The sequence below is a fragment of the Narcine bancroftii genome, chromosome 5, assembly GCF_036971445.1.
Source record: "Narcine bancroftii isolate sNarBan1 chromosome 5, sNarBan1.hap1, whole genome shotgun sequence".
Lineage (NCBI taxonomy): Eukaryota > Metazoa > Chordata > Chondrichthyes > Torpediniformes > Narcinidae > Narcine > Narcine bancroftii.
The window spans coordinates 1,158,180-1,172,225 of record NC_091473.1 but is presented as its reverse complement, the minus strand read 5'-3'; the positions used below and the strand labels follow the sequence as shown (position 1 = coordinate 1,172,225).

General features: G+C 42.7%; 1 protein-coding gene across 11 annotated transcripts in view; it reads left to right on the top strand.

Annotated features, from left to right (window-relative positions):
• The window catches only part of LOC138763025 (sodium-coupled neutral amino acid transporter 3-like), a 200,536-nt gene extending 187,517 nt beyond the window's left edge, over positions 1-13,019 (top strand). For 10 of the 11 annotated variants that reach the window (XM_069936542.1, XM_069936539.1, XM_069936543.1 and 7 more), the window contains 2 exons: positions 6,544-6,647; positions 8,348-13,019. In XM_069936542.1, coding sequence (XP_069792643.1) covers positions 6,544-6,647; positions 8,348-8,452 — 209 coding nt within the window. In that variant the 3' untranslated portion in view covers positions 8,453-13,019. Of the gene's footprint in view, positions 1-77; positions 230-6,543; positions 6,648-8,347 lie in introns of those variants that run through there. The other variant, XR_011357287.1, reaches the window with a different exon arrangement.
• Positions 13,020-14,046: the final 1,027 nt, after the last annotated feature.

The following is a 14,046-nucleotide window of genomic DNA, read 5'->3' as shown; positions in this document are numbered from 1 at the left end:
TTGGAATTTTGCCTGCACATGTGGAGTACTGAAGTCTTAAAGCAGACTTTCTAATCAATTGTTTTTTTTCATCGTAGATTTGACGATAACAGCTTAAAGCTTCCGGAATTTGTCGATCAACCTTGGAGAATCTTTCCACATTCTAGTCCATGCTTATCTTGTTAGTCGGCATCCCGGGGTCTAAAGGCTGGGCCCGGTTCGTAGGCTGGGCACGGCCATCTTGATTCCTGTGCGTATGCATGAGTCTGCGGTTGGTGCATGAGGGGTGGATTTGTGTATTGAAGTTTGCTTTGCACATGCGTGAGAGTCAAGTGCCCTAACGATATTGAATTTGCGCGCTTAACTCTTGCGCATGTGCCAACCAAAGGCTTGCGCGTGTACACAGGAATCAAGATGGCCACACCCAGCCTACAGACCCCCGGACGCCGACTGACAAGGTAAGTATGCGCATTTTGGCTCTTACATGCCCTGTATCCCTGTTATACTTAGCCAAATGCAGCATAATCCATGTAAATTTTATCAACAAATTTTCGGTCGTACGTGTGGATGGAGGTAAATCACATCAGGAAGTACCTGTATTGTATATATTTTTCTGAATGCTTAGTAAGGAGCCAAGATTATTTCCACTTTCAGTAAATGCTGCACTTGGAACAGAGTAAAGAAGTGTTTCATTAAGAAAGTACATCACTTGGAAGCCTCATCTTGATTACGTTTGTGTACGATTGTCTAACAGTCTAGTGAGAATGATTGGTTCAATCATTTAGCAGTTCAATTATATAACATCAAGGAATTATTTTCAGACAGTTTCATGGAAGGTTTGGGAGCACTCAGTAAATCGGAGCTTCAAGCTGCCTGGCCCTCTGAAGACATTACCTCAGCCTTTTCACACTGTGGTCTGCTGTATTACATTAAAAATAAATGGAACAGATGAGGTTGTGGTGCTACCATCGATGGGGTGAACACTGAGGAGACACTGGAGTCTGTCGGAGGTCTAGTAATGCTGCTGTGCCTGTGATGCAGACATGAGCCCAGAGGAATGGATGTACTGACATTTAAGATGAGTTCATTGCTGTGCTCAGAAATGGTTCCAGGCCAGTTTCTCTGATCATCGTTTTATCAAGAGCCAACAATAAGTCAACAGAGCTTCAAAGGGAGGTTTAACAATACAAACTAAACAGGCGTGACAGCATCTACAAGATAAAGATGGATTAATGTTCCTTGGTTAAGTAAAGTGAACACACAAAATGGTAACTTGTAATCTTACAGACTGAACAAAATGCCATATATTTGCAGCTCCTCCCAACTTAAACAGACACAATTCAGGGAAGTGCTAATATCATCCTGGATTTGCCAGTACAGAAGGCATTAGGGAGAATAGGAATTTAGACATAGATATAGTTGTACGGAACGGTAACAGGCCATTTCGTCCCACGAGTCCATGTCCTCAATTTACACCCAATTAATCTCCACCCCTGGTACGTTTTGAAGGAGCCCCTGGGGAAAACCCATGCAGAACATGGGAAGAATGTACAAACTCCTTGCAGACAGCGCAGGATTCAAACCCCGGTCCCAATCACTGTCACTGTAAAGCCGTTGCGCTAACCGCTACACCAGCTGTGCCGCCTTTTTAATGAAGTTTTAAGAAGCTCTTTAGTCTTTCAATTGTTCCACCTCTCAAAGTAAAATCTAATACAGTAAAGCCCCTAGTATCTGGAATTCAAACAATCGACAGCGTCACGCAACTAGCAAAAAAAGAAAGAAAAGAAATTTTAAAATCAAAATAACTAAGAATAAAAAAAGTGCATATGTTTAAAATTGTAAAAGTAAATGTTCTCTGAAATAACATATAAACTTTTGGTGACGATGGGAGCAAATATTCAGCCAGTAGAGTCAAGCTTGTAGCAGGTGCTTGAATCAGGTTTGAATAAAGTTGTGTTTGGACAAAATGGCATTGCCTAGGATGATGCCGCTCGCCATTGGGGTGACTCTCTTAAAGTGTCTCCTTATCCCTGCTTGGTAAGAGTCCCGTTTCCCCTCCCATCCCCCCCCCCCGGTCAGAGTCTTTATCTGTAATCTTGGGGGAGTTGGGGTTAATTATCTATAACGTTATTGTTCACTTTTTGGGCGGCTCTGTGGAGGGAAGGAACCTACAGATGCAGCGATAGTTAAATGCTTTCAAAGAAAGTGACTGAAAATAAAGTAAAATGCTTCAATATTCATGCAAGTGGAGTTTGTAAGTACAGTTTAGTATGTTTGTATTTTGTCTTTTAAACTGTTTATTCGTAATAAAGGTGTATTAGTTAGGCATTGTAAGAGAAAGTCTCAAGCAACCAGAAAGTACACTTATCCAGCATCTACCAATCCCCATAGGTGCCAAATACCAGGGGTTTTACTGTATCTTGTTCTACTGCTTATTTGTTTCAGTTCTTTGCATGATACTCCCTATGATTCCCAAGAAGCTGATTCACAACATTTAGCTTCACCCACATGCTGCATTTCTAACCTGACTGAAGTTGGAATTTGGAGTTAGAGCCTAGCATGGCACAGGAGCAGAGAAAAATTGGGTATGGTGATATAGATATAGTGTGAAGGTGCATGGTCTAGTGTGGTGGGGCACAGGGGAGTGAGCTAGTTAGAAGGGTCTGTAAGGTCTAGTGTGATAATATACGGTTGCCGTAGCGGTTAGCACAATGCCTTTACAGCGCTAGAGACCGGGACTGGACTGGGGTTTGAGTCCCACGCTGTCTGTAAAGAGTTTGTACGTTTGTGTGAGTTTTCTCTGGTTTCCTCCCACCCTTCAAAACCTACCAGGGGTGTAGGTTACTGTAGCCTGTTACTGAGCTGTATGTTTAAATTTCAAAAATGAGTTAATTTATGGACCGGTGTAGCAATGTATAGTTTGCTGTGTTAATGTATGGTCCAGTTTTTAGGTTGACAGCATAATGCAGTCATATCTGGCCTTGTGCAGCATGGTATGCTCTGGCATAGTGATGTTTGGTCTGTGCCCTCGTGCAGTGTTTTATGCTGTGGTATGGCCTCAGGTCTCATGTAGTGTGTGGTGTGATCTAATGTGGTGATGCAGAGTCTTTTGTCTAGTTTGGTATGCATGATCAGTGTAATATGGTCCAATGTTAGGAAATTTAAGGCTTGAGATTTCTAGTCTAATGTAGACTATAAATAATGCATGGGGTAATAAGGCTTGTTACTGATCACTGGTAAAAATTGGAGATCTTGTGCCATCATGGATTCCCTCTTGTTGTTTAAACAGTTAATGCATTAGGACAGTCATGGGTTATATTTCTCACTTGGTTCTGAAACCAGCAAAAGGTACGGGAGAGGGACAATTCAGTGTTTATCTGAGGGTCATTGAGCCGTGGGTCTACTAGCAAGCAGGACTGAGGTGGTATGTTCAAGTCTCAAAAACAAAATGGCGGCACTGCTGTAACAGCAGCGCTGCCACTGGTGCAGACCCGGGAGAGTGAAGAGCGTAGACACAGCCCTGCTCCACAGGGTCCTATTGCCCAGTTCTAATGGTGACGGCTCTGTACAGGCTTTAAGCAGCCTGTTAGATTTCAGATTTATTGTCAGAGTACATACATGGCATCACATGCAACCCTGAGATTCCTTTTTTCCTGCAGGTGCCACAGAATTACTCCTTATTGATAATACACAGCACAAACCTGCAAACAATTAAAGAACTGTAAACAGATAACGAATGTAAACAAACTGACTGTGCAATACAGAGAAAACAAAATGAAAATCACTAAAGTGCACAAGTCCTTGACTCTCACGCATGTGCAAAGCAAGTCCTTAAATGAGTCCTTGATTGAGTTTGTCATTGAGGAGTCCGATGGTGGAGGGGTAGCAGCTGTTCCTGAACCTGGCGGTGCGAGTCTTGTGGCACCGATACCTCTTCCTTGATGGCAGCAGCGAGAACAGATTGTGTGCTGGGTGGTGTGGTTCAATGGTGTTTTTTTTTAAACATCCTGCAACCACAGAAGTCTAGATCTGTGCCCAAGATGGCAGCACCTCTGCTAGTCAATGTACCACAAGAAGTTGTAGACTCTTATGGCTACCAGCCACCATTCTGACATTTGTCTGGAGGAGTGCCCTCGAGAGCATCCTGCCAGTTGCATCATAGTGTGGTATGGTTGCTGTAGTGAATCAGATCGGAGGAGCAGTAGAGAAGCTCACTGGGGAAAACCTCACCTTCCCTCCCTCCATCGTTCAAATTTACTGGAATCATTGTCTAAAGAGGGCTCACAAAATCATCGAGGACCCCTTCCACCCTGCATGCAGCATTTTCCAGCTACTCCCGTCAGGGAAGAGATCAGAACCAGCACCACCAGGCTGAGGAACAGCCTCTTCCCACGGGCAGTGAGATGCTGAACACTGATAAACTACTCACACTAACCCTTCGAGACTCTACTATTTATTTAGCAATACCATGGTATTTATTTATTTTAATATTTGTATACAAGTACTGTGCATATATATTATTTGTACGTGTGTTATGTCTGTACGTGTGTTCGCACTGTGTTGCGTCGAGGACCGGAGACAGAGTAGCTGGTTGACTTGTACAATCAGATAATAAATGAACTTGTTATTACGTTTTGACATTGAAAGGAACCTTTGACGTTGGAAGTGTGTCTATACAAAGAAATTGTACTAAACCGAGTAAATTGAAACCACAAACGGTATAGCTTAATTTGGAATCATTGGTCTCCTTGTAATACCTTCTCCTAATTTTTTGGATGTGCATCGTTTTATTATACCTTTCTTTTCATCTGCCCAGCTGACTCAGAAACTGTAACCTTCTTTGTCACCCACAGTGGCCATTCTCAGAAGAAACAACTTATTTGTTCTAGCCCCTGAGGGGAGACTGCATATGTGAGAGCGGAATGTAGTTTCCACCCTGATGCTGCAGAACTGTAATAACCAGATGTATTGTGTAACTGAGCTGAGGAATATTGTATGGCAGGTTATTTACCTGAATCGCTCTGGGTGCTTGGCATGCGACTCCTTCCTTCTCAGCCTCCCCAGAAGCTTGTGATCAAACTAGGCTGGTACTGACATAGAACCACACAGCGTGGAAACAGGCAATTCAGTCCAACTTACCCCCACTGGCCAAAATTTCCCACCCATACTAGTCTGTGTTTGGCCCATAACCCTCCAGACCAGTGGTTCTCAAACTTTTTCTTCCCACTCACACACCACTTTATGTAATCCCTATGCCATCAGTGCTCTGTGATCAGTAAGGGATTGCTTAAGGTGGGATGTGAGAGGGAAGGGAAGGTGGAGAACCACTGCTCTAGACCCACTTATTTCTGAAATATTTTGCTTGAGAAAAATGGTCATTGGCCCATTTCCTTTGAAGTTATGAAACCGTGCACATAACGAGTCAATAAAGGACGATTAAAACAGTGGTCTTCAAACCTTTTTCTTTCCACCCACATCCCACCTTATGGGTGCTGGACAAAATGGTGACTCTTTGTCTGGCATACAGTAGACAAAAGTTAAAAAATTTCATTTATATTATAATCTAAATATAGCATTACATGACAATAATGGAACCTTTACCTTTAATCCCAATGGCATAGGGATTACTTAAGGTGGTACGCGAGTGGAAGGAAAAAGTTTGAAAACCACTTGCTCTAAACCCATCTTATTCATGGATCCATCCAATTTTTTTCTTAAGCCTCAACCATCTCCTCCAGCAGCCAATTCCATACGCCCATCACCCTCAGGTTCCCGTTAAATCTCTCCCCCCTCACCTTAAACCTATATCCTCTCGTCACTGATTCCTCAATTCAGGGGAAAAAAGACTCTGTGTTTACCTGATCTCTTCCTCTCGTGATTTTGTACACCTCTATGAGATCACCCCTCAACCTCCTGTGCTCTGAGGAATAAAGTCCCAGCCTGCTCAACCTCTCCTCGTAGCTCAGGTCCCTGAGACCTGGCAATGTCCTTGAAACTCTTCTCTGCATCCTCTGCAGCTTGCCAACGTCAATCAGCTCCACTGTGTGCCAGGATCTTTGATTACCATTGTCAGCATTTCCTTCAGCTGTGCAGGCACTCTGGACATACCTTAAGCCAGTAACTGCATATTGAGGAAATGGTGCCAATTGTGTTCCAGATGTATATTGATTGGACTTAGAGGTTAGGTAGTCAGATTAGTCTTGAACATTGCAACAGGTACCAGAACCCAAGCAGGCCAGGGCCACAGTGGACGGCAGCCTGCTCGGATACCTTTCCTTGGAGTACCGACAGTGGGTCAAACCTCCCTGGCACTTCTGCATTGAACAGCCCAGGCAATGACTGCACCCTCCTGTGAAGTAATGATGTCGGAGCCTGAAGTCGGTAGGCTTCTCATTTTGTAGAGTTGGCCTTAGCTTATAAAGTCATTGAGCAAAAAAAAATCGCAAGCAAATAAAAATGTGGGTTAAATAACCAGTGTGTGAGAGAAAGAATCACTTGAACAGATCTCCAATTTATGTGCGTCTTCAGGCCAGGTTGTGCACTAATCGGTTTCTCTTTCTTCAGGTGCAACTTCTGCCCCGTGTTTAATTTTCATCTTCCCGGCTGTATTCTACATACGGATCGTACCAAAGGAAGAAGAGCCCATGTGCACGCTTCCAAAAATTCTGGTGTGTCTCACAGCATTTAAGTGAAATATAAAAATCTTAGAGAATAATGTGCCAGTTTACTAATGCTTAATCTGTTGTTATATTAAGATAATGCTGAAGAGAGTGGCAGAGGTTTCAAAGGCATAATTGTTATTGCAGAAATGCAGTTAATATTATATTCTTGGGACTGTATTTCTCAACAGAGTGGATTCCGCTCTGAAAGTCAGCTGAGAGTGATTACATCTGCTGTCAAACCTTTGCTGGGTTGGGCTGTTTAACATTGAATGTCTGGGCATTGCCAACCCAGAGAGGGTGCCAGATACTGTCGTGAATGCAAATGGATTCCGCTGCTATGGGAAACTTGCTGCAAGAGAAGAGGCAGCTAGCGTTTAAAGGGATAGTTGCCCTTGGTGGGGATTTTTGTGATTTTTAATGGGCTCCACATATTGCAGTGAAATTCACAAAAACAACCCCACAGCCTGCACTGCTTTAATAATGCCTTCTAGTCAAAAAGTATAATTTTAAATCATGATTTCAATGTGCATAGGTTCATAACCAAGGATGACATTGAACGGCAGCCTCTGTTACAGAGGTAAACACCACACATGCTGTCCAGGGCACTGGAATATAAAAGTGCTTTATAATCTCAGACTGGAGCACACTGCTGCCTTATGCACAGCACTGAGGGCATGCAAGATCTAACACTCAGGCACAAAGTGGCAATTCAGCACCAGAAAAGGTGGTTATCTCCCCATTTTTAACTGGAATATGTACTGCCCATGAGTCAAACATGCCCTTGTGCAGTTTTGTTACCAATGTCATTAGCTTTAGATAGTACAAGAGTCTGCAGCTATTGGCAGCATGAGAAAGAGATTTATTAAAGCTAGGCATGATGGAGCCAGTTTAAGGACATTGGATTTTAATCAGAAATTTGAAGGACGAGTATGTTTATAACGACTCCAAGCCAAGTTGCAGTGATGGTGCTGTGCCTGTTCGAATGACTGGGTGCCTGTCGGTCATCAATGCGAGGACAGAGCAAATGTTTGTTGTCATCTGTACTGATCAAGGCAGAGCAAGAACCAGCCCGAACAGAGTACAACTTATTCTTTGGTGTGACCGCCCAAATCCGATACAGACGCCTGTGTCAAATGAGCAGCCCATCTATCTGCTCCTTCCCGTCACTGGCTGAAAATGCAAAGCAAGCTCTACTGCCGACTGGCTCTTTCGGCTTCAGAGGAAATGAACTTTTTTTTAAATTGTTTTGCTAGTTTTAAAAAAGTGGAGGATGGGAGATCAGGCGATCTTTCTGCTGACCCTAGATTCTTTGCCTGGAAACAGATTTGACCAATTCTCTGCTGATAAAGGAATAATGTGTGTAGGCCTGATGGGGTAAAGCAGGGGAGAGGACTAACCAAGGTGGGAGAGGCTCAAAAATTTCTTCCATGTTATCTTATAATTGGATAGGAACATGGATGGTAGGGGTCTGGAGGGCCATGGTCTGGGTGCAGGTCAATGGGACTAGGTGGAATATAGAGGCAAAGCCAGGCCAGTCAGCCTGCCTGCTCTACAATGGGTACATTTGATGGCTATACCCTGTAGGTGTGGTTTTGCCAAGTCCCAGCACTCCAAGCCCTTGCCCATTTCCTGAAGGCATCACTCTGCTGTGTGAGATTTTCCCAATGGTAATCACACCTTGTTCTCCTGTCTGTCTTTTCTCACAGGCTGCTTGTTTTGCAAGCCTGGGCTTTCTCTTCATGACCATGAGCCTGAGCTTCATCATCATCGACTGGATCACAGAAGGAAACAATATTAACGGAGGCCACTAAGCGACGGAGTGCCTCGTCCACTAAGAGCCAAGTGCCCCCCTCACCCTCAATGAGCAAGACCATTGTTGTAGAACACGGGAGATAAATACAGTGTCCATACTGAACCATCCACGATGAGACATATGTACAAACACTGCACATATATATATATAGTTTTGCAGACCAGCAAATTTTATACCGTGTTACTGTACAGTAAGAAGTTGATCCACATTTTGCATGAAATTTTATGAAACCACACCATTTCTAAGTTATTTTGTATGGAGCTAGGACAGGGGTGTCATTCTGAGTGTTAAAGTGAAGTAGAGCAGGGACTTGTGTGTTCAACTATGTTCCGAACTGAGGATCTTAGATTTACTTGGGAGGGTGGGGAGGGCCCTTGTTTATATATGTATTTTATATTGCGCTCCTGTGACACAATTGAACTCTATATTGGCACCTTGTTGAAGGTGGTTCAGAAGAATACAAAGATCACAAAATGCCACATGTTGTTTCCACCTCCAAACTTCTACCAAGTGCTGTGGGCACTTTTCATAGTTCTGTTGTAGATAGCAGTTCTGAGCTGCATTTTGTTGCCTAAACAATTAATATTTCTTTGGTTTTAAAAAAATAACACTGATGTTTCAGATGGTTAAATGCATACATGGTATTGTGCAGAGCCATCCATGCTGTGGGCAGTTACCCAGTCTGGGGTTAAGGAGCTGCTGTCAGCCAGGGTAGGTTTCCTATGGTAAGGAGAAGCATGAAGCCAGCCAGGATTCCAGGATCCAGAGCTCTCCTGCCGAAGGAGGAAGAGTTATTACAGTAGGTACATTCTTATTGTTTTGACTCCCTGTTCCTACTCCCAAATAAAGGATGTCCATATTGACGGAGGTCACGTATCAAGTGGCTCCTGATATGTATATATTTTTCGGTCAATTCAGAGACAGAGCAGATAAATAGAGCACTTTGGTTAATGCACAGTTTTGTACAGTCTATTCCTTGGTAGGAAAATTGTCCTGTGTTTTAAGCCCTAGAGCCATTTTTAGGCTTTCAGCTCATAAACATTCTGGAGCCCGGCAATGTTTGGTCATGACAATCTCACAAAGCAATAATTCTGTAAAACAAATGATTATTTCATGCCTGCCATTTTCACACCAAGAAAGAGTTCCTTGTCACCAGGGACACCGCCACCACCACCAGGTTGCTACTTTATTTAATTTGTAAAACATGCCCATGACCTGACCCTGTGAAGCTTGGAGCTATGCGATTTTCTTGTTTGGGAGATCAGGGTCAGAATGGTGATGACTGCTTCGCTAAGCTGAGTAATTTGAGCAACTGGATTGTTTGCATCACACATCTTGAGCAGAGGAGGCAAATATCTTCACCCATGGCTTTCCCTCCACCAACCCTTCTTCAATACAGATCCTGAAGCATGATATACCCTTGCTCAATACCGAACAAAGAACAGATGCTGGCATGGGTCAATTCACCTGATGTCAAACAAGGAGGAAGAAGCATGTCGATGATTTCCTTCTTGTCATTGCGAAGGCAGGGGACTGCTGGAAACTCTGCGACTGTGTTCCTTCCCTCCCCCCCACTCCCCCACTTTTGTGGAACTAATCACAAGAACCCATTGGGAAGGCATCCCAATGGGAACCCATTAAATCCAACAGGTCAGTCACCCATTTCATCAGGGAAGGCCAGTCCATCATGAGTGCAGAGTATCCTGGACATCTTCCCAGAGGTGGAGTAACATCTGTTTGCAGGATGGGGAACAGAGGGTGGATCAACAAAAAAAGAAAGCATATGAATGAAGATTCTCTTCAACTCAAAACATTTCAAATGAAAGGAGTGGGCAGCAGTAATCTTCTAATGGCTTTAATAATTTAATTCAATGTCTGTGTTTTAATAATTAAATGTGATCTTCCTTATGAGGAACTTAACCCATATTCTTATTATACTGCAAGTGTTTGTCACAGTCCCCTGGACCTTGTTAACATTGTATGCAGTTTTATTAACAACTCAGAACATTTAGAAAATAATAATTCTGGGGAGAATGAATAGAAATTGTGTATTTGGTGAAAACAATATTTGCAGCTATGTCTGAAGAAAATGTGTGTTTTATTTTTGGTTTGTGTTATAATATGCAGCATTGATTTGTTTTTATTAGATTGCGCTGTCATGTTTAGAAATGAAGCTTCTCAGATTCCTTTACACAATATTTATATTTTATTAAATGGATAATTACATTTTAATTTAATAGAAAATAAAAATAATTAAAGCTTTTTAATATTTAATGGTCTGCTTGGCACTGGACACCTTCTCGAGCTGATCAGGGTGTGTGAGAGGAATCTGTGTGACTGCTAAATTACAGAAGACATTTGTGTCATGTGACAATCCTCTGCATTACCCTGTAAACTGTAATGCAAAATCTGCCTGATAATGTAGTAAACCACGTGAGCTATGCATCACTTGGCATATTGAGGGAGGCACTAAAATATGTCATAGAGTCATGGTTTGATATGTTTGACTTATCCACCTCACACAAGTGTGAGTTGCTGAGCAGTACAACATGAAAACAGGCCCTTCAGCCCAATTCATCCATGCCAACCCAGTTGCCTATCTATGCTAAAACAATTTTCTTGCAACTTGTTAAGCTGTTGCAAGGGAATAGACCTAACTCATTAGCTTGCAGAAAACCTTCAGTGTTCTGCTTCTGATGCACTTGTACGTCAAGTTTTCATTCTTCTATCCACAATCCTTCAATCTTCGCGTTTTAATTCTTCAATCCTCTGCTGTGTCTTTACCCTTCCAGCCCTTCTTTCCTGTTTTCCTGTCTCCAATTCACACAAGTTTCTCCATATTTCAATATACTGATCTGAAGTATATTGTTCCTCCCCACCCCCACCACCCTTGCGGCTCTGGTATCGATTCTGGAATATATTCAGACCTTGTCTCTTCCTTCTGAATCAGAAGTCTGAGGGACCAAGTCTCCCACTGTTGACACTGGATTGAGAGTGGATTAAGCTGCAATGTTAGAGCATCTATCTTTCAGAAGACCCATGCAACCAAGGTCAGGGCTCATGTAGAGAAGGCCTCAAGGCAACATCTTCAAAACAGCATGCCTCATGCCAATATTTATTCTTCAATCAAGATCCTTTTTGTTTTAAATACCTGCTTGTATTGCATTAGTGATTGTGGAATCTGGCCACACATAATGTGATGGCTACAGTCTCAAGATTACAACAGTAACTATAACTCAAGACCATTTTATCTGCTAGAAAGCTGCTGCAAATGTGCAAAGTGATATCTAGTCATTTTCTTCCTCCTCTTCTAATATGCAGTAGATCAGGTTAGGATGCTTCCTCAACCATCTTCATTCAGCTCCACCTTTCAGGACTGAATCAGTATCTCTCAGTTCGTAATGTTGCCAACTAACATTGACTTCCGAAAAGGTTGTAGTTCATGGAATATATTTAGTTTCTGGTTGGGGTACAGAGTCCTTCATGTAATTGGACGCCCTCAGATTGGGAAAGTGATTTCCAATAACCCGCCATTCCTCTGATTGGATGCTAATGGTGTTGGGAAATGCCTTTCATTCTACTGTGCAGGCACAATACTTCTGTTACTCTTGTCATCACCTGCTCTTTGCCACCCAGACCTGAAACCATGCAAACTTTGAACTCAATCTTGAGTTATTTGCACTTGTATGGTGTCTTTCATCTCACTTCAGAGTGACTAAAAGCCACTTGGGTGGCACAGTCACTGTTGAAATGTTTGAATCACTGCAGTCAGTTTGCACACAGCAAGTTCCCACAAGATGTGAATCCGGGAACCTGGGATCATTTCCCTTTCCTTGAAAGGCTGTTTATATCTACCTGGGAGTGGAGAGAGGGATTTGGTTTAAAATATCTTTATCCAAAAGAAATCACCTTCAATAGTTCTCCACTTGCTCAGCACGACACAAGACAGCCAGCTTATAGTTTAAGTCTCTGGAGTGGGGCTTGGAATGCTATCATTCTTTTTCAGGTCGGAAGGGTGTGTAGCCCAGTTTGATCCAGAGTACATTTTCCCCGTGGGTTCCTGTAGGTATTCTGCTTTCCTCCCACAACTCCAACATATGTTGGTAGGTTGACCGACTGCTATAAATGACCCTTCAGCTATAAATTGGGTGGCAGAAGAATTGGGAGGATGGGCAAGTGAGAGGGAAGAGATGACAGGAAAAATAAGCTTCAACAGGAACACCGCTCCGAGAGGCAGGATAAAACCAGTGGGGGTGAATGGCCTCATGACTCGTGAGAGGAAGACAGGATTTAGAGATAGGAGTAGCTGACGCTGCCTGAACTTCTAACGGATTTGTGCGCACTGCAGAGCTGGGGTGGAAAGGAAATGAATTGGAAATTACAGTTGGTGTGTTGATTTATGACTAAACGGTAAACAAAGAGAAGTTTAATTTAAAAAAAGATAATTTCCTTGACTGTTCTGGGATCAAATTGATTTATGTGTTTAATCAAAAGATGATACTGTACTTTTGTTAGATAAAGTGAAAAAGGAAACAGATAATAAAATATTTTATTGCCCCCTTAAATCCAGAGTTTTGGTTCTCTCTGCTTTTTTGAGACCTGAATGTCATGAACTATTGAAGTCAAGTGGATATATGATGTGTGTGAGGACACCATGAATATTGAACGAATGTAAAACCTGATGCACCTCATAACTGCTTGTGTATCAATTGACTAAATTAGGCTAATATGTTTTAGAAACCTCTGTATTTTTCCTGCTGTGTATGTGTTTATATTGATTTCATTGTAACATTTATAGAATCCCCAAGGAATATTGCAGATGAAGTGCACAATTGAGGGGCAAGTTGCAAACTTTGCGCTTTGGATTTAAATGATTGGAAAGGTTCTCTTGGTGCATGTACGCATGAGGATGCATGGTCTCTAATGTCCTACAGATGATGTTTAAACAAAAAACAAACAGGTGAAGAATGATAATCTCAAAGTAGTCCTTACAACCACATTCAAAAGGGAGACTTTTGGAATTCTCACCAACCGCCGAATATCTTCACTGCATACGAGGGAGAGAAAATAAATGCTTGGATGCTATTGTCATCAAAGACTATTGTAACAGGTAGGATCTTACTGAATGGTAGAAGAGAGCACAAAGGGTAAAGGGCCTCTTCCACCTGCTGTTTGTTGAGTTTTGGGTGCGACTCCACTGGCTCTAGTTTGTGCATGCTTCCGGATCATTCGCATCTCTCTGGAAGGCTCTTGCATCACAGTGAGAAGGTACCCTCCCCCCGTAGAATGCAGCCACATTCAGTCTTCCCACAGGGCAGGATGGAGTGAAATGTGAACATGCTAGATGGGTCCTAGTAGTTCTCCTGACTGACATGTGTGATCATGGCCTCTGCCTACACCCAGATCAGTTGAACCTTAATTCAGCCAACAATTTGGAATGAAAGAATGATTGGTTTCCATCTTTGCACTTAATAGGGAAAGTACAACATGCAAAGGCGCTAGTGAAACTCAGGAGGACATGCAACATCTATTGGAAGTAACGGGCAGTCGATACTTTGGGCCTGAGCCCTTCTTCAGGAAGGCTCAAGTCTG